The sequence below is a fragment of the Halichondria panicea genome, chromosome 4, assembly GCF_963675165.1.
Source record: "Halichondria panicea chromosome 4, odHalPani1.1, whole genome shotgun sequence".
In the NCBI taxonomy this organism is placed as follows: Eukaryota; Metazoa; Porifera; class Demospongiae; order Suberitida; family Halichondriidae; genus Halichondria; species Halichondria panicea.
In genome coordinates this window covers 4,320,157-4,345,031 of record NC_087380.1, presented here as the reverse complement: position 1 = coordinate 4,345,031, position 24,875 = coordinate 4,320,157, and the positions used below count along the sequence as shown (strand labels likewise).

Sequence of the window (24,875 nt, the reverse complement as noted above, 5' to 3'; positions counted from 1 at the left end):
AACTAAAAAACAACTTGAAAAACTGTGCATGCCTGGGGCTGTATGCTAATATTCTATATATCCTACAGCTGTTGACCAATGAGATCAATTTGTGGTGACGTAAGTGTGGTATAAAAATAACATATAGCTAGCTTTTATACACACATTGTTTATAATTTTGCTGCATGCGGAAAACTCAAATAGTGGGTAATGATCGACCATGATTGTTGTTAAAAACGATTGATACCAAAAGTTCAAGTCTAAAATTAATGGAAAGTCAGCAGAGCCTTGCAGCTCTCTTCTCACTCTGCAGCTAGCATTCTAGTGCAGAGCTAACTACTAAGTAGAGTAGCAACACTCGGTGAACAAATTTTGCTACAGACTCTTCTGAAAAGGCTGCAATGGCATTCCAAGTAAGCAAAACTAGGCATAACTCAAGAACGAAGCTTTATTTTGCAAATCCAACCATTGCAAACCAAGAAAACATGACTAGAAGCCTATATAGAAACTCTTACTTGCACTTCATTGATCCTTGAGCAGCTGAAATAGTCTACAGACACACAAACACACTACCGTATACCTCGCTTCCGCATGCGCACCGAGGTATAATGAATATTGTGCAGGTCAAATAATCGTGTGATGCAAATTTATGCGATAGGGCAGGCACTCGCATACTGTAAATAGCATTAGTTTGTATCACGCATAAATTTCTAGCACTACAGTGTTATTACAGTTGCAGCTTTATAGTGGATTCTCCACCCATACATGTGTGTGTGTTTCCAGGTGCTGGTTTGGCTGAGAGCGATGAGAACTGCAAGAAGTTCTTAGAGAGAACTGTGTACGACTCATTCCAGAAGGTATAACTATATTTTGGGTATTGCTTAAAATCTACAGTGTAGATGTACAGTATCACCCGATTAATATAAGCCAGAGCAGGTACGACAAGCGTGAACCTAATCAGAAATCCCAGTCATGCGACCATAATTTTTTTGTTCCTCAAACATATGAGTAGTAGCTTAGGAGCTCTATATACTTACTCAGCAAATCATGGTTGTTAATTTCTAGTCACTTGGCTAGATTTGGTACGACAAGGCGTTTGTTGCATTAGATTTCTTAACATTCCATGTACATGTACATATAAGCCCCAAATACTTACTGTGATACTGTACAAATACGTGCGGTTAACATGATATTTACGTCCTCTCTACTCTCAGCTGGTGACCCATGAAGCAGTTTTCCGATGGGACCAATCCATCATGGATGGTATCTATGACATGCTGCGGATACTGATGGAGATGGTAGCTGAGAGACTAAAGCAGCCACCCATTCCAGTTGTGCTGCTAGACGTACTGGCAATGGTATGAAATATTCCTTGTCATAATTATGATAATTATGTCCCGGCCAGTATTGTATTTGCTAGTATTCATCATTCCAGTGTTCTATCAGGAGTGTATGAATATTCATGCACTCCTGCATGGTTTTATAGAATAACTGCTGGTTTCACTGTTGCAATTGACACTTGCCACAGATGGATCGGTAAAGGGCGAATGTTATAATATGCTCTGTGTACCTACATGTACCTCCCGCCCACCCAGGTGTTCAATGCTGATGCCAACTTCCATGTGAAAATGAGGAACAAGCGGAGTGATCCAAGTCGATGGAAGAGAGTGCTAGGGGAGGATGGGATCTTTGCACTCATGCCCAACTTCCACACTCACAAGGACCCCAAGGGATGGCTCGTGGATATCCTTAACATTGTGAGTGTGTATTAAAGTGATGTCTACATGCACACACACACGTGCATATCATGTAAGCTCGGTACAGCACAAGTGTTTATTGCTAGGTAATGATATCTGCTGTAAACGATGATCAAATCAGCCTTTCTTTATTCTGCTAGTTTACTCAACACGGTGGAGTGGAGGCTATTAGGGACATCATTGAAAACACAGAAGAGATCACACTACAGGTGAGTGGATCCAACTTGGATGTCTCTGAGCTCTCCCTTCACTGATATTGTATAGGAAACATTTTGATCGTGTTTTGTATACATGTTACATGTGCATGCATGTAAATGTACGTGTAGTGTAAATTTTGTCAAGCCTTTTTTGGCTCTAGAATATTGTTTGCGAGTTGTAAATTCACCCTAACTTTGTACCTTGTGCAGCACTATACGATTTGCTATTGTCAAAATTAATGTGCATACTTCTGTCATATGATGCACCTATATCTAGTGCCCGTAAACTTCTAAACCAAGTGCCCCCCTCACACATACACACACACTTAGGAGCTGACAGGCCTCTTCCTGCCGCTCAGTGTGTGTGAAGACTACATAAACCCTACCTTCCTCAAGGTTCTTCTCTCTAAGAGCATTGTCAGAGCAATCAAGTTTGTTCACAGCCTCACCGACGATTCCCTTAAAAACAAAGAGGTTGGTTGTGTCTCAGACCTCCTAAAGTCTCTGAAAACTCTCCTGCTACGCTGCAACTTGTTGGAAATGGTCACCACCATTGATAACATTCGTCTGGAGACCACTATACGGATGTTGAACATTGCTCACTTCAATGCCAAGATGAATGCTTTAAAGGAAGTGGTTCGATTGACTGATGAGCCATACCAGGCAGCTGCTCGTGGTGTTCGTAGTCCCATACCGGCTGACAGAATTGCTGACTGGCTTGTGGAGAACAAAGTGCTCTCTATAGCACTGGGAGGTTAGTTATACGCGTACATGGAAACACGAATGCATGTAGCAAGTTAGATTTAGTGTACCTACGTGTACAAATACAGTGCATGTACTGTGTCGTACATCCTTCAAATGGTTCGATATACATGTAGTTAAGCCGCATAGCCGTCCCTCACTAGATGTTTCAAAACCTGCACGCAGCAGTGTACGTTTGGAATGGATTATTTTTGGCTGAATTTCATGAGCAATTGTGTGTAGATGTACAGTGGGCACAGTCACCTCTGCATGAATTGTACAGTGTACATGTACATGTATCGTATTGTATACATGCATGTACACTGTACTACCAAGGGCGTGGGTACTACTTAGCTTAGCTTGCTGTGCGAGTACCCTCAATTACAGTGTACGTATACATTGATCAGGTAATACATACAGTGTATCTTTTACTGCCCTTCTTATGTCCAGGTAACCTCCACCAGTCCCAGTACTGTGACAAGCTCAAGTCCATTGTTGAGTTCCTTGGACCCAAACTCTCTGTGGACGAGCTGACCACCATGTGGGAGATGCAGGTTGACAAGAACCCTGTCCAGGTGTGTGGGAGCAGGGGAATGTATGTGATGATCGCCTGAGCTGATTTGTTATTTTAACATGAACTTTGTTCTGATGGTAGTAAGTAAATGGAGCTTTTAAGGGGTTTATTGTTTACGTACATGTATGCTCTGTAGGTAGAAAATGTCCATGGCATCCTGGCAGCAGCGGCTTCCAGGTCTGGCCCTGCCCATCTGGACCACATCTTCCAACTCATTCAGCAGGTACATTGTACATACTCCAGCGTGCAGTGTAGTGTATACATGTCATGTACGTGCTGCTTTATAGCCATTGAACACTATTTAGTAGCCTTGTTGTCTTATTCTCCACCAACAGAGTTGGGAATCAGCCTCGGACAGGTACAGAGAGAAGCTGCTTGAACTCATTGGCAAGATTGGGAAAGATGATCGGCAGGGAAAGACAGCCACCAAGGTCAGTGCTGGCCATTCTGTGCCAACTAACTGCACATGTACATGACGATACTGTTGGTAAAGCCCTTGTTACTATGGAAATTACCGTATTGTATACATGTACAGTACATGTACACTGTGAATAATGTTTGCTTCTTAAACTATACTTGACCAGCATTATACACCGTGTACAAAGAACGCGTCCATGTACAGTTTATAATATATCGATGGTTCCACGTCTTCAACTTTTCTCCTCCCTTCCCCTAGATCCTAGATCTGCTCTGGCGTCTGGCCCACCTCCCCCAATTGAGCCGTGAGATGGTGGAGCTAGCACTGGAAAGCCACGCCTCAATCCTTATTGACTCCACCCATACCAAGGAGACAGAGAAGAGGACCTACATCAATAAGTGTGTAGAGGACATACGGAAGGTAGGCTTCGGGTAATTTTATGATACGGTGACTCCTTTTCGTACCCCAGTTTCAATTTGCAGTACTGAAAATTGATAATCATTATTCCCTTAGGCTATTACCCAACCTCCTACGTACTTCTACTAGTTACATGTGATGTAGATTGATTTGCACTACAGAATTGTTCTACATGTAGACTACATGTAGTTGGACCTTTTCGGCTCCCCCCCAACAAATAATGCTGCAAATCATTGCTACGATGTAATGATTGCTACGATGTAATGAGGTTCATGAACACTTTTGTACCATTCATATCAATATAATTATTGTTTACTCAGGGTGTGTGGGTTGTGTCCGCCTTCCGTCAGCTGCACAGATTTGCCAAGGGCTTCTTCAGAACTGGATATGGTCAAAAAGATCAGGTACATGCATGAACAGGTGTAGTGCTAGTGCAGCAGTGTAGCAGTGTGTGTATGTGTGTGTGTGTGTTGCACAGGACCTCTGGTCAAACTAGATCATGTTTATTCATTCCCAGCACCAGATAGCAGAGTTTCAGAAACAGTACGACCTCCTGAGACTCACCTCCGGTAGCCTGATCAAGTGTCACTCACGAGCTGTCCAGGACTGCACTCAGGATGAAGAAACCCTTGGTAAATATTTCCCCCAATGCCATGACATTCAGCAACTCTTAATCCTTTCCCCCACCCCACTCCAGCTGGTACCACGCTCATTGATGGCCGGTATACCCACTTAGAGGTACAGTGTGTGTGTGTGTGTTTGTTTCGTTGGGAACTGATGTGATGTCACCTTTTGTGGAATCTTTGTGTATTACCTATTACTGTACAATAATTATGTACTAAGAGTTGTATTAGATGAACATGCATGTACTTGCCTGTAAATTCTATGTACAGTATCCTTGTCTTGCATGCCTATTGGTGTAGTGTGTGGAACGAATTCAGGAATTGAACTACAGATATGTACATGTATTTCTACTGACTTTAATGTGCAGTGTATTGAAATCCATCTCAAGTTCATGGCCTTCCTGCTGCAAGAAGGTGCCCTGTACCTTCCTGTCAAGAGAGCCATTGATGTGTGGGACACTCTCATAAGTGCTCCAGACACTTGCCCAGCCGATAGAACAGTGAGTGTGTGCATGGGACCAGCGACAGCTTTGCATTGTGTGTCCATATTTTTGATGCAATGTACATGTATGTGGTACATGGACATGATTGTGAAGGGAATAAACTGGCAGAAAACGCCAGGTGTACATAATGGTCTTACGTGTGCCTGTTACAGTTGATAAACTTGAGGATAATAAATGTATGTGCATGCATACAGTTAGTACGCTGTACGTTACATGAATGACTTATTGATAGTTCGTTGTGAGTTCAGTGTGCATACACAATGGACCAGTGTCATAAATTATGAGATGTGTTGACTGTTGTATTTTGGGTGACTGACTTATGTAGAATCTTGTTTCTGAGACTTTGTTTATCGACTGATACATACATTGTACAGTGTACACTGTAAATAGAACCCACAACACACACACACGCACGTATCCCTTTGACAGCTGGCATTCAAATGGTTTGACAACGGGATGAGCGATCTGGAGCACGAGACCCAGGTGCTAATGTTCAACACACGTGTGCTCAAGGTTGACCCAGATAAACTGGACAAACCAGGTTACAACTGCCTCAGGAACTTTTTTGAAACTATCAACTTGTTTGAGAAGAAGCTCAAGCGAATGACCTCCTCTTATCAGAGTCTGGTGGGTGCACTGTATATACAAAACATTAATTTGTACAGTACATTTATTTCTACAATGTACACGTGCATGTACATGTATATAGTTGACAGATGTTGTTTTTCCACAGCTGGTGGAGAACCCTGAACTGACTGGGATAGACTACATTTGGAGAGTGAGTCAATTTTGTACAGTTGTGTCCAAAAACTGGATTACAGATTATCATTATAATACGTACTGTCAGTGTACATGTACATTGTAGTTAGTTTTGACTGTAAGTCACATTCTCAGCATGTTCAGAGTGACAAATTGATAATAATTATTACTAACTATAATTAATGTATTTTTACTCTGGATTGATATACATACATGTCGTTATACCGTACATAAGCACATTATGTACTCTCCCTAACAGGCGGCTCTGGAGGTTGGGGATACTGGCATTGCTGATGAGCTCATTCAGAACATACTGCAAGTCAGCTACCAGGGACTCAGCCAAAAACTAAAGAAGGTACTGCCACATAATGGGTTTTACATCAGGATATAATTATTTCCTTGTAGCTACTACTGCCGTCTTTTTTCTAAGAGGCGTCAATGCGGCGCTTAGCGTAAGAACGTAAAGTAAAATAGATCAAAAATTAGATCAATTGTAAATGTATAGCCTCGATTTCAGGCTGTGTTGTAATTCTATTCTAATATCCTATGTGCCAGAAAAAAATTACTTGGTGCTCAATTGGAGAACATTTTAGACTTGTGCTAAAAATGCTGTATAATTAACTGTGCTAACACATACTGCCCCTTTTTTAAGGTTACGATGCAGTGTTCGCCCACGCAGTAATTATCAGTAGTAAATCAAGCTTGTCTTGACTGTATACACTAGTTGTCATTTTATATGCTAGATATTGCATGCTCTTTGCCAATATGGAAAAATAGCCGACTAGCTAGTAAACTATGGCATTTTTCTTCAGTTTGTAGATAGATAGGAGCAAGAACTCTTCGAGCCGCCCTCAGGAATATCATATACTGCTGGTTGGTCACTGTTTAGTTCTTGTTAGAGTCTTTCTTTGTCTAATATTTGACGACTAAAATCGGCAGTGACCACACGATCTTTGTGGTAAATTTTTTGCCATCTAGTTAGCGTACTGATAGCTAGCAAGCACTGTAATAGTTACTTATGAGTATAGTACAACAGTATAGACACATAAAATAATAGAAACAATATCTTCCTTTCTCACAAAAACAAAAAATAAAAACTCATGAATAATAATTTATGAGCAAACACTGCATCTTAACCTTAAGTTTTAGGTCACTAGTTTGACTTCACATAACGAACCATATGAATATACATGTACATGTAGACTTTCATTGTCAGTTATAATCATAGCCTCTACATGTGTAGCCATACTTAAACAGAACACTAGCTACATGTACATACTAGTCATGTAATCCGGGTCACTTTCATGAAATGATACCCTATTACTTTTTCGTATGTCTTTCATTAGGAACGATTGATACTCAATTGGCTCACAGGATGCGGGGAGATACAATGTTTCCAGAGATGTATTATATTCTAATGCATTTATCAATGTCATAGCTCCTTCAGTTCCTATTGCTTCGTTACCAACAACATTCAGTGTTTTCAAGGATATGTTCTCAATAACTGCTGTGGACAAGGCAACTGCGCCTTCTTTACCGATACAGTTTTCGTAGAGGCTCAATTTTCGAAGTTTTGACTTGTTTTCCAATCCACATACTAGAGCTTCCACTGTGTCATTATTCAATGAGCAGATCGTAATATAGAGGGTGTGTACACTTGAATTAGAAAGTGCAACAGATAGCATTTCCATGTCTGGTGCAGATACATTACAGTTTGTCACTTGGAGAGTAGTGAGGGACTTTGAACAGGGAATAGCACTGATTAGAATCTGTAAACTGTTCCTAGCAAAAGAATTTTCGAAAAGTACAAGAGCTGACAATTTTGTACGAGAACTAATGTATGCACAAAGTGGGAGTATGTTGGATGGGTCAAAGGTAGTGCTACAAAGTGTGAGGTTGGTTAAGTGTCGGCATGATGTTTCAACAGCATTTGTTATTTCAAGAATGTTTGCAGAATTTAGCTCATACACGCAAAGTATTTTTAATTGTGCCATTATTCCTCCTTGTATCAAATCTGCTAGAATAGAGTATGAGCAATCATTTCCCTGTACCCAAAGATAGTATAAGCTTGAGAATAGTTGCTTAGGAAGTGAAAATAGTAATTTCAAACCAAATGATGATGCTCGATGAATGAGTAGCTGCAACATTTTCCCAGTGTATCTTTCGTTGTCAATAGAAACCACTGTAGTCAGTTTAGACATATCAACTGCTAGTTTCCATTTGCAATTGCTGTGGCATATGCAGTACGTCAATGCGTGTAGGTCAAATTGTGTTTGATCCTTCAAATCATATAACACTACTCCATTTCCAAGACACTTACACACATATTTGGGTGATTGTGACTCGTATAGCCACTGTACATGTGTTGAATTAAGTACACCGGCCATCCATAACACAACTCCATTGCTTAAACCAATCAAAAATTTGATAAGTACTTCAAATTGAGGATCTTGTTGGTGAACCTCCACGAACAGTGCTCGTACTTGCTCTGGTTCCTTAGAGAGATGGTAAGCTGCGAGGAACTCTTGAATTGTGAAGTGGAGAAAGCTGTGTGTGACAGTGGTTCCAGTGTCAATTGAGAGATTGGCAGAGGACTGCATGAGACCAAGAGAATCAAAACACCCGTACATAGCTGCTTCTGAATCAGTGAATGTAACTGGAACAGTTAGCTTGGTGAAGCTCATGAAAGCTAGCTGGCATAGCTGCTGGAATTGAGATTTTATTGGCTCGGGTAAGCTGTCCATTGTGATTAACTGGAAATCGGGCATGCTAGACTTCAAGTGACGCAATAAAAGGCCTTTAACGAGAGCTGTATAGAGTTGAGTCAATGTGTGAGGAACAACTTGCTGGGAGCGTTTGAATTGCTTGTAGATCTGAACAACAAAGGCAGCATTCAGTGGGATGTGCATGATGGACTCAAGTTGAGGGTGAGAGTGGAGGTACCCTAAAAATTCGGCCTTTTCCTCGTCATCAAAAGCATATGATATGTACCTCATAATATCTTCTTTTGTGAAACCCAAAATCTCGACTATTAGTGAAATTTGTTCTCCGCAACTTTCGACCAACTTTTGCACAGCCCAGGGCCTACTCGTTAGTAGAACAGTTACTTCAGGCAAGGACAAGCCTTGGAGGATTTCTACAAGCAAAGACTGCTCATCTTGGAGGAGGGTAGAAGGAAACTCGTCAAGTCCTTCGAACAGAAACAACACACCCTTGCCTCCATTTTTAGCAACTTCGTTGGCGGTGCTTTCTGCAAGCTCTTTGTCGTGTGGGTTAAGACAGCCGAATACATCACTCAGTGTTCGCGCCTCTCTCACTCTTGTGTCCCGCATTCGCAACAAAACAACAACTTTATATTTCTGGTAGATCTTCCCTTTAGCCCACTTCCTACAAATCTTCCATGCAAAAGTCGACTTGCCTATTCCTGGGACCCCTTGAACGACGACTAATTTGGGAGGTGACGTGTTTTTCTCTAGGAGAAGATCTTCCATTGAAATTGGCATCATGCTATTGTTCATCATGTACTCATCGACTGATTCGGGTCTGATTAGCTTCCCTGTTGCGATTAACTCTTTTTTTTCGATGGCAGCCAACTTAATTATCTTTTTACATGGAGAAGGGGGCCATTTTCCTCTCGCTGGAAGCTTGGATCGGAGGTACACTTTTCTCAGGTAGGAGGCATACTTACTTAGAGCTGTTGTGGCTTGGACTCTCGTTGAATCAGTAGACAAACCTGTATAGGGACATTATTTAGCTGCATAAGGAGATCAGACTATCTAGACTCTATGTTATAATAGCATAGTACAGACATTCGATAGATTGGCTATTGTAGGTAGATGTGCTCACCGTAAGATTGTTTGATCAGATCAGCCAGTTCTGTGTACACTAGCTCTTCTCTGAAGACGTCCAAGGCTACCTCAAACTTGTCTGGATGTACTTCCAGGTGAGCCATCACAGCTAGTATCAGTTTTGACCCTCTGACGGTTCTTGAGGTGGCCACATTTCCTACCATTTCCATTGTTTCCTGAGAAATGATCTGACGACTGAAGAACTTAGCTCCTAACACAGGCAGATCTGGTTCTTGGATCGATTTCACTAGTTTATCGTAGTGCTTACGGAAAGCGTTTGCTCCCAGTGTACTGTATTCTTCTATAGCCATTATATGGTATTAACAGCAGAGGTGATTCTGATCAATTGATGCTCGTATACCTCACGTCAGGAGTGCATTCATGCACTCCTGCTCACGTGTACAATAGATCAACAATTATCGTGACCTTATTTGGCATTGCTCAAGAGGGGATTCCACCGTGGAATGTTGTAGGATAATTACCAAAGCCAGACAGCACACCCGAAACCATATCCATTGTGGTTCTACTTAGGGTACTATTACTATTTGGTATATGTAATGCTCCTTGAAAGTGGTACCATACTGACGCTGTTAGGTCACTGTAAATAAAGGCGTGGAAGCGTTATTCATTACCATGACTATCATTATAAATTGACATCATCGGTGAATTTCAATTAAACAATTCAATACAGAACGTGCTTGAAATTAATTTCAGAAAAGTAATGACAATGGCTATCAATGCGGTCGCTTTACGCTTTAATAGGATGTGGGTGGAGAACGGGAAACTACAGTCTCATTTGAAATGGCCTTATACGTATACAGTACATGCAAATTTATTTGTTACGTATTATGTAGGGATAATGCTAATAATAATCATTAAAATCCTCCCTGGTAGGATTTAGTTGCTCTCCATCGTCGATTCATTGACGAGTGCTTCAAGCGTCTGGAGGAGCTGACAGGTTGTGAAGAGGGAAAGACGGGATCGGGAAGGGTGGGCAGGATGAGCCTCTCCCTCAGGCTGCAAGCCATCCAGAGACTCCTCATTCTCACTCAGAGATACATCACAACAGTCGAGGTGAAGGAATGCAATAGTTTCTGGTTGTTAATGTGTAAAGAGAAGGTTTTTTTCTCAACCTCATAGTGGTGTGTTTCTAGCCTAGTAATGTTACAGTTGTAGTTTGCACTGGCTATGTTTTTGTATTTACAAAGCTCTTTTTTCCCTCAGGAGTCCCACCATTACCCCCGTGCTGTCCCACCCCACGGAGCCACATTTCTGGGACATCCCCTTGTCCTCTCAATCTCGTATGAGTTATTACTGATCCCACTGGAAGTTCATTCCAACGAAAGCATGCTCTCTATCAGAGAGAAGATTGCCCACAAATTGAACATTACGGTAGAGCAGCTACAGCTGGCTACACAGGATCGATGGCTTGACACTAGTGACAATAACAAACTGGTTCATCAAATGGGATTTACCGATAATCAGGTCCTCACCACCAAGGTCCAGTCCAATCTGTCTAACACTTACAGCAAGGTGGCTGAGGTGAGAACTACAGTACATGTACAACTGTACAGTGTGCCTACAAATGCAATCAGCTAAAAAAAGTTGTGAAGTTAGTTGCAAGTCTAAACAACGACAATGCTGATGTACCAGCAGGACATCAGTCATGTAGATGTCACTGTATGTACTCGTTTTATTACATGTACATGTATGTGCTCCTAACTATCGAGCTTGCTTTGGGGGGGGGGGGTGTACCCCTTTAAAATACATTTATTATGGAGGGCAGTACAGAAAAAATAAAGGTGAAAGCATACAGTGTAATGATGATTATTATTTCTTTACCTCTTCATAGGAGGGCAACGAGCTGAGACAAGAGTCGATGCATGAGAAGGAGCAGTTCCTTCCTGGAATCATCATGGCCACTCAGACCGAGGTTTTCAGCAAGCTAGAGCACCTCTGTACCCTAGGCAATCCTGAAGTTACTAAGGCAGTGAGAGGATTGCAAATGCTCATACCCACGGATAATCGTGTATCAGAGATGATGGATGTGTTCACACATGCCCCGCTTGAGGGGGCGGGGGCTACGGAGGATCATGCCACACCCACCACCCCTCAGGCTGCACTCAGCAATTATTTCAGCCCAGCAAATACATCACCAACTCAACTGCTTTATAATCTCGAGGTAAAACAAGCAGCAATGCCTATAAATACCTTAAGGTGACATGTTTTCACCGGTAGATTTGTTTGCGTTTTCACTGTTAGCTCAATTTGCTGGTATGAAATTCTGCTAAATCCTGCTCAAGTTATTGTGAAATTAATGTTATTCGTAGTGTTTCTAATTTCTCGCAAGTGGTTATTTTCCAATTATCTGCGAGTACAAATTTTTGCGTTTACTCTCATTCTCAGAAATAGTAGAAATTAGTATTCACAAAAATATGTAACCTTAAGGATTTTCACGGGTGCAAATTTTCGCTATTCGGCTTCAGAGCCCTAAGCAGAAATTTTCATGCGTTCTAATATTCGTGTTTCAATGCCAGGAAACCACACCCACCAATAGCTTTGCATGTGAAATACTAGTGCGTGAGAGTTTATCCCAGTTTTAATTTTCGCGTTAACTACTCTGCCCTCGAAAAACGCGAAATTTTGCACTCCACGAAAATTTCCCGCTATACGGTAACTGTATTTACTAATACATGTGGCTCAGTATTATTTTAGTACATGTACTTGCATTTCATCGTTCAATTGGCTTCACAATTCTTCCTGTGTTGTTTATCATGTAGGTGTTGAGCAGTCGCCTGATCCCAACTACTCACAAGACTGAGGACGCCATCACACAGATATTCAGACGTACCTTCCTAGAAAGTGGTGGACTCAAGTCAGTGATCAATGTCCTGCAGAAGAACGCTCTGCCCAGTGACCTGGACCTGGTCATACGACAGGACTGCTATGCCATTGCCCTCTCCCTAGCAAGGTACACATTACCCTGCAGCCTGTGGTACATGTACATTGTACATGTATACACACTTGTTCCTCATATATTCTCTGATGGCCTAGCATCCTATTGTGTACTGTGACAACCTTACATGTAATTCCATTGTTATTCACTGTGGAGTAGGTGATTTAATGTAATGTGCCTATAATATATCATGTTATAGAACTCGTGAGGTTTGTCTTCAAATTTATCGCTCAATTTTTACCCTAGGTTTTTGCTGTGCAACCATCAGAGCACCCTGCCCCTTGCTCCCCGTATCTCCGCCCGCCAGCATTCTTCACTCTCCCAGAGTGCAGCAGCTGACGAGGAGCCTCTACTGGGGGAGGGGGAGGGGCTAGACACCAGACACGAGCTTGTGAAGATGGTGAGCACTGACGAAGAGGTCGCAAGACTCACTATAGAGGTGAGGGACTCTTTGAATGGTTTTTGTTTGATGATAAATGTACGAAGTGCCAAATGCTAGAGTAGCAACACATTGAATAGATGGAGAGTTTTAAGGGATCACAGAATGTACTTATCGTATTTAATGTGTTTTTACAAGTATGTGAGTGAATTAGTGTAGAGTGAAAGACTGATGGATGCTCCCTCGAGCAATTTAAAGCAACGATTCCCTCCAATATAGACAATGAGTGTGGATGACTTTGCCACGACCCTGGCATACCTGATACGAGTGTGTTGGTCAGCAGCTGCCGGTCAACTTCACCTGGCCAGCATTGGGGACTCGCAGCCCCCCTCCCCTGCGCTCCAACGTGACCAACCCTCTTCCTCACCGGGACCAGCCACTATGCAGTTAAGAGCTGGGATATGCGGTCAGCAGGAGCCAGGCTCTGTAGGAGCAAAGGTGAGCTGGTGGTTGTACTGTATACATGTATTATTATACATTTAGGCTAGTGTTTCTGTACGACTGTAATCCACAATCCATTAATCTGTGCATGTACAGATGTACACATGCACCTTCAACCAATATACATGTACATGTAGTACAATAATATAACTGCATACACTACAGTAACATGTAGTACAATGTGTGTTTCTTCGCACAACGTAACTACCCCTTCCTACTCCTCAGAATGCGGCCATAGCTCGAGAGAGTTTGGAGCTGCTGGTGACGTGCCTCAAGTTACGCAGTCCGCTCCTCAACATATTCTACACCCTCCCTCACGTGTCCGAGTTCCTGATGGACCTCCTGCTAGGCACCCCACACCCTGATATCAGGATCTCTGTAGTAACCCTATTTTGTCAGCTCTGTAGGGACGTTGATATTGGTAAGTGGGGAGAGGAGGGGCTTTTTACTTTTAGAAATGCTTTGATTGATGTAAACCAAAAGTTTCATTGCATATGACTTACTCGTTGGTACACGTATGTACTGTACATGGGTTTCTTCAAACTTTTACATTACTTTTTTCACTACAGAGTCCGATCGGCCCTCATTCTCTGAGACCACGCCCTCTAAGCGAGCCAAGACCTCGTCAGTGGAACCTCCTCGTCATTTCTTCCTCCATCTGCTACTCAGGCACCCGTCAAATCTGTGGGAGGCCCCCCTGGAGAGCGGTAGTGGAGGCTCACAATGGGAGAGGTGTGCTGAGTATTTCCAGTTCCGCTGTGAACTGCTACATGGGCTGAGGGGTAAGTCAATGCACTGTGTTCATGCATGTTACTTGGAAGTATATGTAGATGTATAACTGCCTAGACATGCAGTTATGTGTACCTGTATCTATCTGCTTGTGTGTTCAGTACATCTGCATCTGTGTTCAATTGTATAACTACAATGTATACGACGTACTTAATTTTCCGAGGCCACATTTTCTCTTAATGCAATTTGTTGGGTGCTCCGAATGGCAAGAACTACGTTATGTGTATACTACATGTACATGTAGCTTGGTGAATTCTACCATGGATCTAAGTGTCCTAATGAATGCTCTAAAGTCTTTCATAATGTGTGCATCATCACAGTGTTTGAGCAAGAGGCTCTATCGGTGGATGTCCATAGCCTGGTGAAGAGGGAGTTAGAATGGCTAAGCAAAGTGACTACCTCCTCCTCCCCCGGGTTCCAAACCTTACTGGCAGGACACCTCAATCTGACACGAGCACTATTCACCTGCGAGGGAGTTAACAAGAAGGACTTAGGTGTGGCTATAGTAGGATATGGTCACGATTGTACGCACTTAAAATGATTGTTGGTAGACTTATGAGGCCATGCTAAAATAATAATAAACCCGTGACATCATTGCTTGTGGTTTTAATGTCCTGTTGAGTACTCCTTACTCTGGAATTACATGTATTTTGCAGGTAAGAGTCTGTGCCCTCGACTAATCACATTCTTCCTCTTTCCTGCCTCCAAGATGATTCTGGAGTCACAAGAGCCCACCCCCACCAGCATCAACCCAATGTGAGTATGTGTCACGGCAGTGTATACAATAAGTGATTAGATACAATACTCAGGTTGATGATGAAATTTATTTGTAAGTGAAATTTATTTTGGTGAGCTGATTGCTATTTCTATATTCGGTGTCATGCATGCAGCTAGTTTAACACTTGTTGTGTACATGTAGTTTATTATCACTGAATATACAGAAAGTAGTCTAAATGTTACTTTCTAAATGTACTATTGTACATTTCAAACTGGGCATCTTGTGATCTCCAGAGTACAGGTACCGTTTATGGTAGCAGGTAGTATTCGTAGATCTGGTCCGGATGGGTTGGGATTGAGCACTGAGCAGCTGCAGAACACAGTGCCGCTTCTTTGGATGAGTTGAGCACTCTCAAATAGAAAATCGTTGCCTCTGTCATACACACACCTTATGTCCACAGTGAAGTGGTCCTGCATATAGTACATGTGGGTTGGGTTACGCCTACATGTAATAATTCAATGTAGTCAAATTCAATATACAAAATAATTATCGCTATATAGGGTCAAGTGCTCACTGAAGTCATACACGCAGACGACAAATAAAGTAGGAACTCACAGCTATGGTTTTTGGTAGCACTGGTAGTGTAAGACAGCCCCTCCAATAAAAGCCTGACATGTCAGGCCCAATGTTGCAGCTTATAGTATCTACTATACAGCTCTGATTGAGCCTCCTAATCACAGGGTTGTTAATTTGAGAGGTCAAATTGTTCACTGTAAACCGAAGGCTGTTGTCTCTTTCAAGTAACTCGGCATACCTCTCCTCAGCCCACTGTGTGTGCACTGTTAGCCGGTTCACACTGCTGATGCTCTCCTGCCCCAAGGAGTAAAGTGCAACTATTCCCGTAGCGAACGCTGTCAGTGCTATCATCAGAGTTATCACTAGAATCACTGTGATAGCAATTAGAGCACACCTCTGTGTTTGGGCTCCTTTCTTTTGTTTGTCCAACTTTGGTGGTTTGTCCTTTATTTCTTGTAGCTGGCTTGGATTGGCATAAACGTAGTCTCTTGTGTCTTCACCAGTCACTGAGGCATATTCTCCTGACTGTTCATGATTTTTTGCTCTACCGTATGCTGGATTCTCTTCCATGTCTCTGAGCTAAAAAACCGAACTGCTGCTACTATTAGAGCTGCAGTGTAGACGGTATACTGTGTTTGCTGTGTTTGTTAAAGCTCTACTTGTACTGTTAATATTTTCCAAATGTGCAGGCTAACTTCCCCTGCCATGTTGTTGCTAGGTTTCTGTTATGGAACATGTCTGTTTTAGTCGCTCTGTAGCTATATGCGTCTAAGATGACGTGTTATTGTTGTCATACGTGGGAGTAAATCTACATGAAATCACCTTCACACTTGTGAGGAGTGCTTAGCCTGCATTATTACTGCTAATCTATTAAGAAAATCGGGGCATCCTATACATGTATTGTTTGTTTCGTTACCACAAGAGAGTGTTTTGTTATTATCATAGATTGATGAGTTAAATCTATAGTTACATTGTATATACATTCTGATACATTTTTTTGTTAACCATTACAGATGCAGTGAACAATTGTCGCGAATAGCTGCCTATGATCTGCTTGTGGAGCTCTGTACGGACTGTTACGGCAACCTAGAGTTAGTTGTGAGGCAGCTAGCATCTATGCACCACCAGGAAAACCCTCAGTTGGCCAAGGAGTGGGAGGTAATAACTACTTGTGTACACATGTATAAGTAAAGCTCAATTGGCAACGAACTTATGCCCCCACACCACCACAGCACCAACCTCCTGTGATTGGTCGGAGTCCTTGCGGGTTTGTAGGTCTAAAGAATGCCGGGGCCACGTGCTACATGAATTCTGTCCTTCAGCAGCTGTACATGACCACACCCATCAGGAACACCATCCTCGGAGTGGAGGTTGAGCAGAGCAGTGAGGAGATTGAGACGTGAGTTGTATACATGTGTGGGTATTGAAGCTTACATTGCCACCCTGCATGGATGTCAGTATCAACAGGGAAACTTTGAGTTTGTACAATGTTGTCACTAGTATTGGCCTCAGGGAATGCATTAAGTCTCTAGTTTGACTTGTAGCCTGTAGTTGATGGGCTCCTACTAATAACTTGCTCGATGGTAATTTATTTCAACTCCCTGATGCATGCAGAATCCTTCCGGAGCTACAGTCAGTGTTTGGACACATGCTCGAGAGTCGACTGCAGTACTACATTCCTGACAACTTCTGGAAGAAGTTCAAACTGTGGGGGCAGCCAGTGAATGTTAGAGAGCAGCAAGATGCCTTTGATTTCTTCTGTAACCTCACAGACCAAGTGGATGAGCAACTCAAGGTAAGCAGACTCAAAATTGAATATTACAATCCCTGGTTTTCATAGCCTATTCAGATAATTATCACCCATTTTGTTTTGTATGACGAACACTGTAGGGCGAGTTGTTGCCGGGAGGGGGGTGGTTTCGTGAATGTAGTCGATACATGTACATGTAGGCATTACCGTATAGCGTGTAATTTTCGTGGGGCTAAATATTCGGGGTCTTACCACGAATATTTTACCCAGGAATGAAGCGACCTTGCCTACCTTTACCTGCAGTGCAAGCTGCAACCACGAAAATATTACCCACGAAATGTCTCAATATTGCTGAACCACGAATATTTTGTCCCCCGAAAATTACCTGCTATACGGTAGTTGTACATGTATTTTATTGCGAGCACGACTTTATTGCAAGCGTATTGCACTCTGATCTAATTATTGCACTTGGGCTCTAATAATACAAAATTACGACATTAGATATTGCCTATAAAGACAGTCCTACTGTACTATCTGGCTATTATGTTACATGTAGGATGTCTCATTTTCATCGTATAGAAAAACTCTAGTCGGCCAGTGGTTCAAGAGTCTTTTGGAGGCAAGTTCCTAGACCAAAAGATTTGCCGAGGCTGTGAACACACCTACGACAGAGAGGAGTCCTTCCTTTCACTCTCTCTGCCCGTCAAATCCAAGAAATCATTGCAGGAGAGCCTCAAAGAGTTTGTGAAAGGTGGGTTAATGGGATTTGTGTGAATACATGTACTTAGAGTGAGTGAACTCTAGTGCATGTTCATTAAACATAATTATGGCAACGTCAATGTACTGACGTGACAGCGTAGTGGTCAACAGTGTATTAGCTGGCTCCTCAAGTTAGGTGGATTATCAATTTTATCTCTCCATAGGTGACCTTTTGGAGGGAGATAACGCATACTTTTGTGAGAAGTGTGAGGAGAAAAGGGACACTCTGAAGCGTACGTGCATCAAGACATTGCCCCCTGTACTGGTGGTCCATCTGAAGAGATTTGACTACGACTGGGAGGCGAACAGGGCCATCAAGTACGATGACTTCTTTGAGGTGAAGATCTTACGTTACACATTAATTGAAGTGTTGGACAATATGCTGCTTATATAGCAGTCAACTTTGCAGCTGTTATACAGTGTATGTACCCCACCTCGCATTTATCATAGGCTTTGTGCGTTGAGACTGAGTTCAAGCTAATGTCTCCATTTGAACATTGAATAATGTTGATGTGCTTACCAACATGTTTGCAAATTATCAGCTTCTGCATTTACAGTTCCCCTTGCTCCTGGACATGGCCCCATACACTGCTGAAGGTATAGCCCAGTTAGAGGAGGGGAGGGATACCACTGAGAAGAAGCAGTACGAGCTAGTGGGTATTGTGGTTCACTCGGGACAGGCTTCAGCAGGACACTACTATGCATTCGTCAAGGAGAAGAGGTTAGTATTTATGACGTGTACAGCTGTACATGCTATTTTTCTTTTGTGCCTATCCCTTGCACTGCAGCTGCATAGTAGACTATTAATGGTGCACCCCATGAATTATGTGTGGTTAACACCTTATTGTTTGTCCTCCGTATGTACATTCAGTCGTAAGTCAGTCCTGCCTGGAGTTGAGGGGGGAGCCCCCGTAGAAACAAGGCAAGGTCGGTGGCTCCGGTTTAATGACACTCTGGTCGATGAGTTCGTGCTCAACGACAGCGCTCTGGAGTCTGAGTGCTTCGGAGGCAGCTACAAATCTAAGTCTGACAGTACGTAATGTTATTTGCCAGTCGACTAGGATATTGGCAGTGCTATCTTACAGTATATGATGTGGCATTGGAGTACGTAACATTTGTATTATGTGTCCAGCATTGCTGCCTGTTATTTTCGTCCAAACATTAAGAACACTGTCCAGCTCAAATAAATGTGAAATACATTTCTATCTACATCTGCCCTGCTAGTTAAAACTTACTTCCAGTGCAACCCCATGCCCTCAGGGCATGTGTGGTATGATTTAATGTCTACGTGACTGTACGCTGTCCTCCATACCCCCTGCAGCCCATCACACCCATTCCGAGACAAGAGTACGATACTGGAATGCCTACATGCTGTTCTATGAGGCGGTGGAGTGGGAAGGAAGTGGAGATATTACCCCTAGCAAGTCATCAGAGCTCCCCTCCCCCTTATTGCCTCCCACTGGGGACGAGGGACTCGAGCAGCTCCAGGTATACGTCTGTTGATGCACATTTGTTATTGGTTAATGCATTAGTACATGTATGGTTGTACAGTACTATCAATATCGTTTGGAAGTTTTTGTAATGAGGGCCATTATAGTTGTCCTTGTAATAGAGAAGCCTCAGGGGCACTACTGAGTTAGTAGTCACAATGGCAGTACATTTACTAGCTTATTGTGTGTATTACACGTACATGTACAATGTAACGACCACGCCCAATTTTCTAACCTGTCCAGGCCCTTGTTCAGAAGGGAGACAAGAGACAGCTGTTCACTGAGACGATGCCGGCCGAGATCCAGAGAAGTGTGAATGAGGAGAACCTCCAGTTCATGCAGCACAGGGACGTCTATTGTGTCGAATACTTTGAGTTTGTGCACAGGCTGATAGTCAGCAATATGGTAAGATGAGTATACTGCAGCCGTCATTAGATATTGGAGCTGGTAGACATTTATGATTCATGCCAAACAATAGTGTGTTCCTAGCGCTTAACACTTGCATTTTTACATGTAGTCTACAGTAGTAGTACTTGGGTAACAAATTTTAATCGCGCTCGTGCTAGTCCTGATTTTGATCAATCCTTTTCTTCTCAGAGTTTGATTCAGTCTAATCCCAACTCCGAAGAGAGCACTTTGTTTGGTGTGTGCAGTCTACAGCTTGCCATCAACTTCCTCTTCCACACCTACTTTAAGACCAAGAAGAAGCTCAGGTCAGTTAGTGCAATTTTGTATTTCTCCAAATTTACCCACTGTCAGTTTCGCATTTGTTGTCATTAATTTTGGTATAAGTCTTGAGTGAATGGTTTTAGATTGCAGGCAATGTTACACACATCAAAATGTGTTGATAAATCAGAATTTTATGACTCTCTGTGGCTTCAGGACTGAGCTTGAAGCCTGGGGTAGGAATGTGGAACTGCTGCTGAGGAGCAACAAGGAGGCCTGTCACTGGCTGGTAGAGCTACTGGCTGGAGACAAGGGACTCTACTACCTCAAGTACGTAAGAGGGAATTGACTATACATATACCTACATGACTAACAGAAATAAGAGTTTTCGTAGAAAATTGGTTGAAGCTATAGCAAGGTTAAAAGTGTAAAGTACGTGGTTCGTGAGTGGTTGATAAATAAACTTTGCTCACTCACTCACTTCACCGTATCAACCTTGCAGGCCGTTTCTTCTCGAGTGCCCCACTAAGGAAGTGAGGCAGTCTTTCTGTACCATTCTCCGACAGGCTGTGAGGAGCTATGTCAGTGCTGGAGGACCCACTGTAAGTCTTGAACAATAATCTGTGTTGGAGCGCGTACGATTGCTTTAAAAAAAAAAACTTGTAGTATGATCCACGCCCAATGTGGTTCTTAATCTCGACAGATGTTTCCCACCTTTTTATCATAAACACTAACAGTATATCATCTTACAATGTCTGTGTAGTGGACTATCCATGTTTGATACTAGAGCTGTGTACTTTGTTCCCTCAGAGTGAGGGCCCAGTGGAACACATTGTGGATACACTTCTGAAAATGCTGGAGAAAGATGTCATTGACAACAGCAAGGCCTGTGCAGAGTACTTTGAGTTTTTCAAGAGTTATGCCAGTTCTGTGAGTGTCTGTGTGTATTTATCGACCTGTCTTGTGCATATACGTACAGTAGCTATTCCTGAGTAAACAATTATACATACAATATGACAGTATAGGTTGACACCTTATAGGGCACTATTTCTTTTGGAGATTATGCTGATCATTGTTAGCATAAAAATACATAATTATACGTACAGTGGAAAAGATAAAACTATAGAGATTGTAGTTTATCAGTATTCTTCACATGTATGTGTATTTAGCCCCAGGGTTGTCGCCACTTGTTGAGCAAAAACACATTTGTGCACATGGTGACATTCCTGCTTGGACCTGCTCTGAAAGAAACTGACTCCAGACAGGTGGGTGGATTGTTGTGTGACGTATCATTACTCTGAAAGTGCTGTAATTCATTGTACATTGTACATCATACAACAAACACAAGCACGAATATTTCTTACCCTATACAGTTGTGTAGATACATGTATATACTCGAAACTGAACGTTTGCTTAGACTGAATTGTGCTATCTGTTTGCATATTGTACAGTAGAAAGGTACACCCAGACGCCAGTCTTTATGCAACTCCATATATCCCTCCCCACACAGGACAAGGCTCCCCCGCGGAGGTGGAGCTCTAACCAGGTCAAGGAATTTGGTCCCCTGCATGGCACTCTCTCTCTCCTCGTGCGACACTCTGACATATCCATGTTTGAGTCTGAGACTGAGAGCAGTGACTCTCCCCAGAGTAACCCGTACATGTTACCAGGTCAGAGAGAAGACCTGCAGCCCCCCTCAGACGGCATGCACCAGGCTTTGTTTGCCATCGATCACAGCAAGAGGTTCATCAAGGAGGTGAGGCACTGTTTAGTGGTACTGTGCCAGGGAAATCTTAATGTGTATTTAAATGTTCAATGCGTATGAACACTAAGTACATCTACGGACTTACTAGGCTTTCATTGTTGAAAGTACATGTAAATGTATGTGCACACAACACTATACACGTACAGTGTGTGCTGACACTGAGGGAGTGCGACGCAACTGCAGCTGAGGCCATTGGAAACACCTTCTGCTACTGCTGCTGGAACAACCAGTCCTACTCAGCTTGTGCCCTTGAGGATCTGCAGGTAACCACAATGTTTCTTTTGATAAAAACCATATAGTGGAGGAGTGCCATTACCAGTTTGACCAAAAGTGTGCGAGGTGCTAAATTTAGATTAGTAGCCTCTCTGGAATACTACTACTAAATTTTACCTCACTAGTTTGACCAAGGGCGTATACAGAGAAGAGGGCATGCAACTCACTATGTATCCTACGTACTCATCCGACTTCGTATCAGAGACCGGATATGCTAAAAATAGAATCCAGTATACGGACGTGAACAAGTGGGCGGTGTTGTTTACGGAGTTATAATTATGGGCATTATGGGCGTGTACATCAGAGCTGCCTAGCTAGCTAGCTAACAGTGCAGTATTATTTTAGAGAAGTGTCATGACCAGTCCTAGTCCAGCCAGGTCCAAGACAACCCCTTCGAGCATGAAGTTGAGTGCTGGGCGCATTGTTAAGAAGTACCAGAGACTCAGGAAGACAGATTATTGTACCTAGGTTTCATCTTCTTGGAGTTGCAACTGTTGGATGGTTTGCCTTTGCCTTTGACACTGCTAGTACAAGCCATACTGCTGCTGAGAACTAGTTTTACTATGCTGCAATCTAGCTAGCTAGCTGGCACATGCACAGATATAAAAAATACTTTGATTTACCTTGTGCTGTCAAAGGTTACGCGTGGGCGTTTTGTGGGCAGTTCTAAAAATAGCTCAATACGAAGTCGGATGATTCTGAGAATGGGGCGAGTTGCATGCCCTCTTCTCTGTATACGCCCTTGGTTTGACCAAGAGTTCATTAGGAATGCTAGTATTTCTATCAGCTCAATTTTTATGCTAATATTAATTTATGTTTTGTGTTTGATTGTCCCAATGACCTCATCAATTAATAACGTTTGCACATGCACTCAATAGGTCCAGATCTCTGCAGTTTTATCGAGTGAGGTAAAATCGTACTTCAAAGTGCTCACAGAGATTCTCCTAATCAACGACTCCCTCCAACTCAAGAGAATCAGCTTCACAATCAATGGAGGAAAGTACCAACCTCATGTGTCCATCTTCAACACAATAAGGAACAACTCCTCCGGACAAAGCCAGACAGACTCCAAGAAAGCTTACCAAGGCATCAAATTCCTTGTAGGACTGGCGAACAAGTGAGTAAAAAGTACATGTACTTATTGGGCTACCTGTGAAGACTTTCTGCATTAATTTGGTGCTTGTAAAAATAATTATGTTCCCCCTAATTTGCCTGGTGTGTAGGTGTACACCAGCCAAGGACTTTCTGCTCTCCCACTCAAGTGACTGGCAGTGGGCTGTCACATGGCTACGGAAGAAGGTAAGAGAACTGACTTTGCAATGTTTTTGCCTGCCTGAAATCAATACAAACAGTATGCATTTACCCCCAGTTATAAGTGTAATCGTGGTCTTAAAACAATTATCATCCTTGGCTCAAGGTTCAAATTCAAACTTTTGTTTTGCATTTCAGATGACTGACTCGTACTCCTGGTCACATACTGGTTCCTTGTCAAATGAGTCCTCGTCCACCCGTCTTTTCCAGCGGACGTACAGTGCACAGGTGTGTGTGTGTTATATATAGTTGGTGCATGTCTCCAAAATTTGATTTTGAGCCATTATGTGATAGGCTGCTAGCCTCTCTAACTAGATCACACGCCTTTTTAGTGTACCTTATCTCAATATCCTAGTGCCGACATCACTCGTTATTATTCTGTACATACATGCAGGATACGTTGGAGGAGGCTAATGCCATATTACTAGAGCTAGAGGCAAGGGACTCAAAGCAATCTCCTCAAGTGAGCAGTACTGAGATGGAACCTATAGATAGCCCTCGCACCGACAGGACATCACATGGCAACGATGTAGACTCTAATGATACTGTAAACAATAATCAGGTAGAAGGATAACCTGTTTTCCTGTTAGTTTTGTTGTTTTTTAATTTCTTAGCCTTGTTTGTGTGTACGTGTGAAATGGTTTGCACTCCCAAGTAAGTGTTTAGTGCATCTAACACGGTTACATACATTTTACACTCACGCAAATTTTAGCGTGAGTAGAACAGCATCAGTAAACCTAGAAGCTATGCAGTCAACAGAATTTGACGCCAAAATCTACGCATAGAAACATGACTAGAAGCCTATAGAAACTCTTACTTGCACTTCATTGATCCTTGACAACTACTGTAGCAGTTTACATGCATGGTATACACTATAGCCTCGAATCTAGGCCGATTAAAATTTAATTCGTGGCTACACACACTAGAAAATACGTATTTTAATTGGCCTGGATTCAAGGCTTCACAAACACACCATACAGTACCATATACCAGGCATAATTACCCCAGTGACCTTATTCAGCTTCTTTCTGATTTCACTCTGGGATTTTCTGCAAGTAATCGCAAAGTATCATGCAGTAGATATTCGTCATGTTTGTGGAAAGTATGGGCTCTATAGGGGTAGCTT

The 24,875-nt window shown here is 42.5% G+C and overlaps 2 protein-coding genes and 1 long non-coding RNA gene across 3 annotated transcripts in view; 1 reads left to right on the top strand and 2 right to left on the bottom strand.

Annotated features, from left to right (window-relative positions):
* Window positions 1–24,443, top strand: part of LOC135334680 (ubiquitin carboxyl-terminal hydrolase 24-like) — a 28,435-nt gene extending 3,992 nt beyond the window's left edge. The window contains exons 7-52 of the mRNA XM_064529956.1: window positions 763–836; window positions 1,194–1,337; window positions 1,575–1,736; window positions 1,877–1,945; window positions 2,264–2,687; window positions 3,125–3,249; window positions 3,385–3,471; window positions 3,584–3,679; window positions 3,925–4,086; window positions 4,404–4,487; window positions 4,601–4,715; window positions 4,781–4,821; window positions 5,075–5,206; window positions 5,639–5,836; window positions 5,943–5,987; window positions 6,228–6,323; window positions 10,711–10,890; window positions 11,041–11,358; window positions 11,669–11,998; window positions 12,597–12,787; window positions 13,019–13,211; window positions 13,431–13,649; window positions 13,878–14,073; window positions 14,222–14,434; window positions 14,762–14,935; window positions 15,098–15,197; window positions 16,749–16,893; window positions 16,968–17,134; window positions 17,350–17,530; window positions 18,065–18,236; window positions 18,409–18,581; window positions 18,802–18,965; window positions 19,116–19,276; window positions 19,566–19,732; window positions 19,978–20,139; window positions 20,332–20,447; window positions 20,617–20,730; window positions 20,903–21,002; window positions 21,211–21,330; window positions 21,570–21,665; window positions 21,911–22,156; window positions 22,312–22,428; window positions 23,317–23,555; window positions 23,662–23,737; window positions 23,888–23,977; window positions 24,144–24,443. Coding sequence (XP_064386026.1) covers window positions 763–836; window positions 1,194–1,337; window positions 1,575–1,736; window positions 1,877–1,945; window positions 2,264–2,687; window positions 3,125–3,249; window positions 3,385–3,471; window positions 3,584–3,679; window positions 3,925–4,086; window positions 4,404–4,487; window positions 4,601–4,715; window positions 4,781–4,821; window positions 5,075–5,206; window positions 5,639–5,836; window positions 5,943–5,987; window positions 6,228–6,323; window positions 10,711–10,890; window positions 11,041–11,358; window positions 11,669–11,998; window positions 12,597–12,787; window positions 13,019–13,211; window positions 13,431–13,649; window positions 13,878–14,073; window positions 14,222–14,434; window positions 14,762–14,935; window positions 15,098–15,197; window positions 16,749–16,893; window positions 16,968–17,134; window positions 17,350–17,530; window positions 18,065–18,236; window positions 18,409–18,581; window positions 18,802–18,965; window positions 19,116–19,276; window positions 19,566–19,732; window positions 19,978–20,139; window positions 20,332–20,447; window positions 20,617–20,730; window positions 20,903–21,002; window positions 21,211–21,330; window positions 21,570–21,665; window positions 21,911–22,156; window positions 22,312–22,428; window positions 23,317–23,555; window positions 23,662–23,737; window positions 23,888–23,977; window positions 24,144–24,323 — 7,154 coding nt within the window. The 3' untranslated portion in view covers window positions 24,324–24,443. The remainder of the gene's footprint in view (window positions 1–762; window positions 837–1,193; window positions 1,338–1,574; window positions 1,737–1,876; window positions 1,946–2,263; window positions 2,688–3,124; window positions 3,250–3,384; window positions 3,472–3,583; window positions 3,680–3,924; window positions 4,087–4,403; window positions 4,488–4,600; window positions 4,716–4,780; window positions 4,822–5,074; window positions 5,207–5,638; window positions 5,837–5,942; window positions 5,988–6,227; window positions 6,324–10,710; window positions 10,891–11,040; window positions 11,359–11,668; window positions 11,999–12,596; window positions 12,788–13,018; window positions 13,212–13,430; window positions 13,650–13,877; window positions 14,074–14,221; window positions 14,435–14,761; window positions 14,936–15,097; window positions 15,198–16,748; window positions 16,894–16,967; window positions 17,135–17,349; window positions 17,531–18,064; window positions 18,237–18,408; window positions 18,582–18,801; window positions 18,966–19,115; window positions 19,277–19,565; window positions 19,733–19,977; window positions 20,140–20,331; window positions 20,448–20,616; window positions 20,731–20,902; window positions 21,003–21,210; window positions 21,331–21,569; window positions 21,666–21,910; window positions 22,157–22,311; window positions 22,429–23,316; window positions 23,556–23,661; window positions 23,738–23,887; window positions 23,978–24,143) is intronic.
* On the bottom strand, window positions 7,015–10,233 carry LOC135334682 (NLR family CARD domain-containing protein 3-like). The gene is made up of 2 exons (XM_064529958.1): window positions 9,815–10,233; window positions 7,015–9,701 (listed from the first exon to the last, which is right to left on the bottom strand). The coding sequence occupies exons 1-2, from the start codon at window positions 10,125–10,127 to the stop codon at window positions 7,234–7,236; spliced, it is 2,781 nt and encodes a 926-aa protein (XP_064386028.1). The 5' UTR covers window positions 10,128–10,233; the 3' UTR covers window positions 7,015–7,233.
* On the bottom strand, window positions 15,209–16,484 carry LOC135334693 (uncharacterized). Its single transcript, XR_010394360.1, has 2 exons — window positions 15,775–16,484; window positions 15,209–15,629 (listed from the first exon to the last, which is right to left on the bottom strand). It is a non-coding gene; the product is annotated as an uncharacterized LOC135334693 (long non-coding RNA).
* Window positions 24,444–24,875: the final 432 nt, after the last annotated feature.

Bases quoted from the DNA above. Each gene is read 5' to 3' on its own strand.
- LOC135334682 (XM_064529958.1), bottom strand. From the start codon at position 10,127: ATGGCTATAGAAGAATACAGTACACTGGGAGCAAACGCTTTCCGTAAG. The intron at 9,702-9,814 runs GTGAGCACATCT...GTCCCTATACAG, and splicing joins TCTGATCAAACAATCTTACG to GTTTGTCTACTGATTCAACG.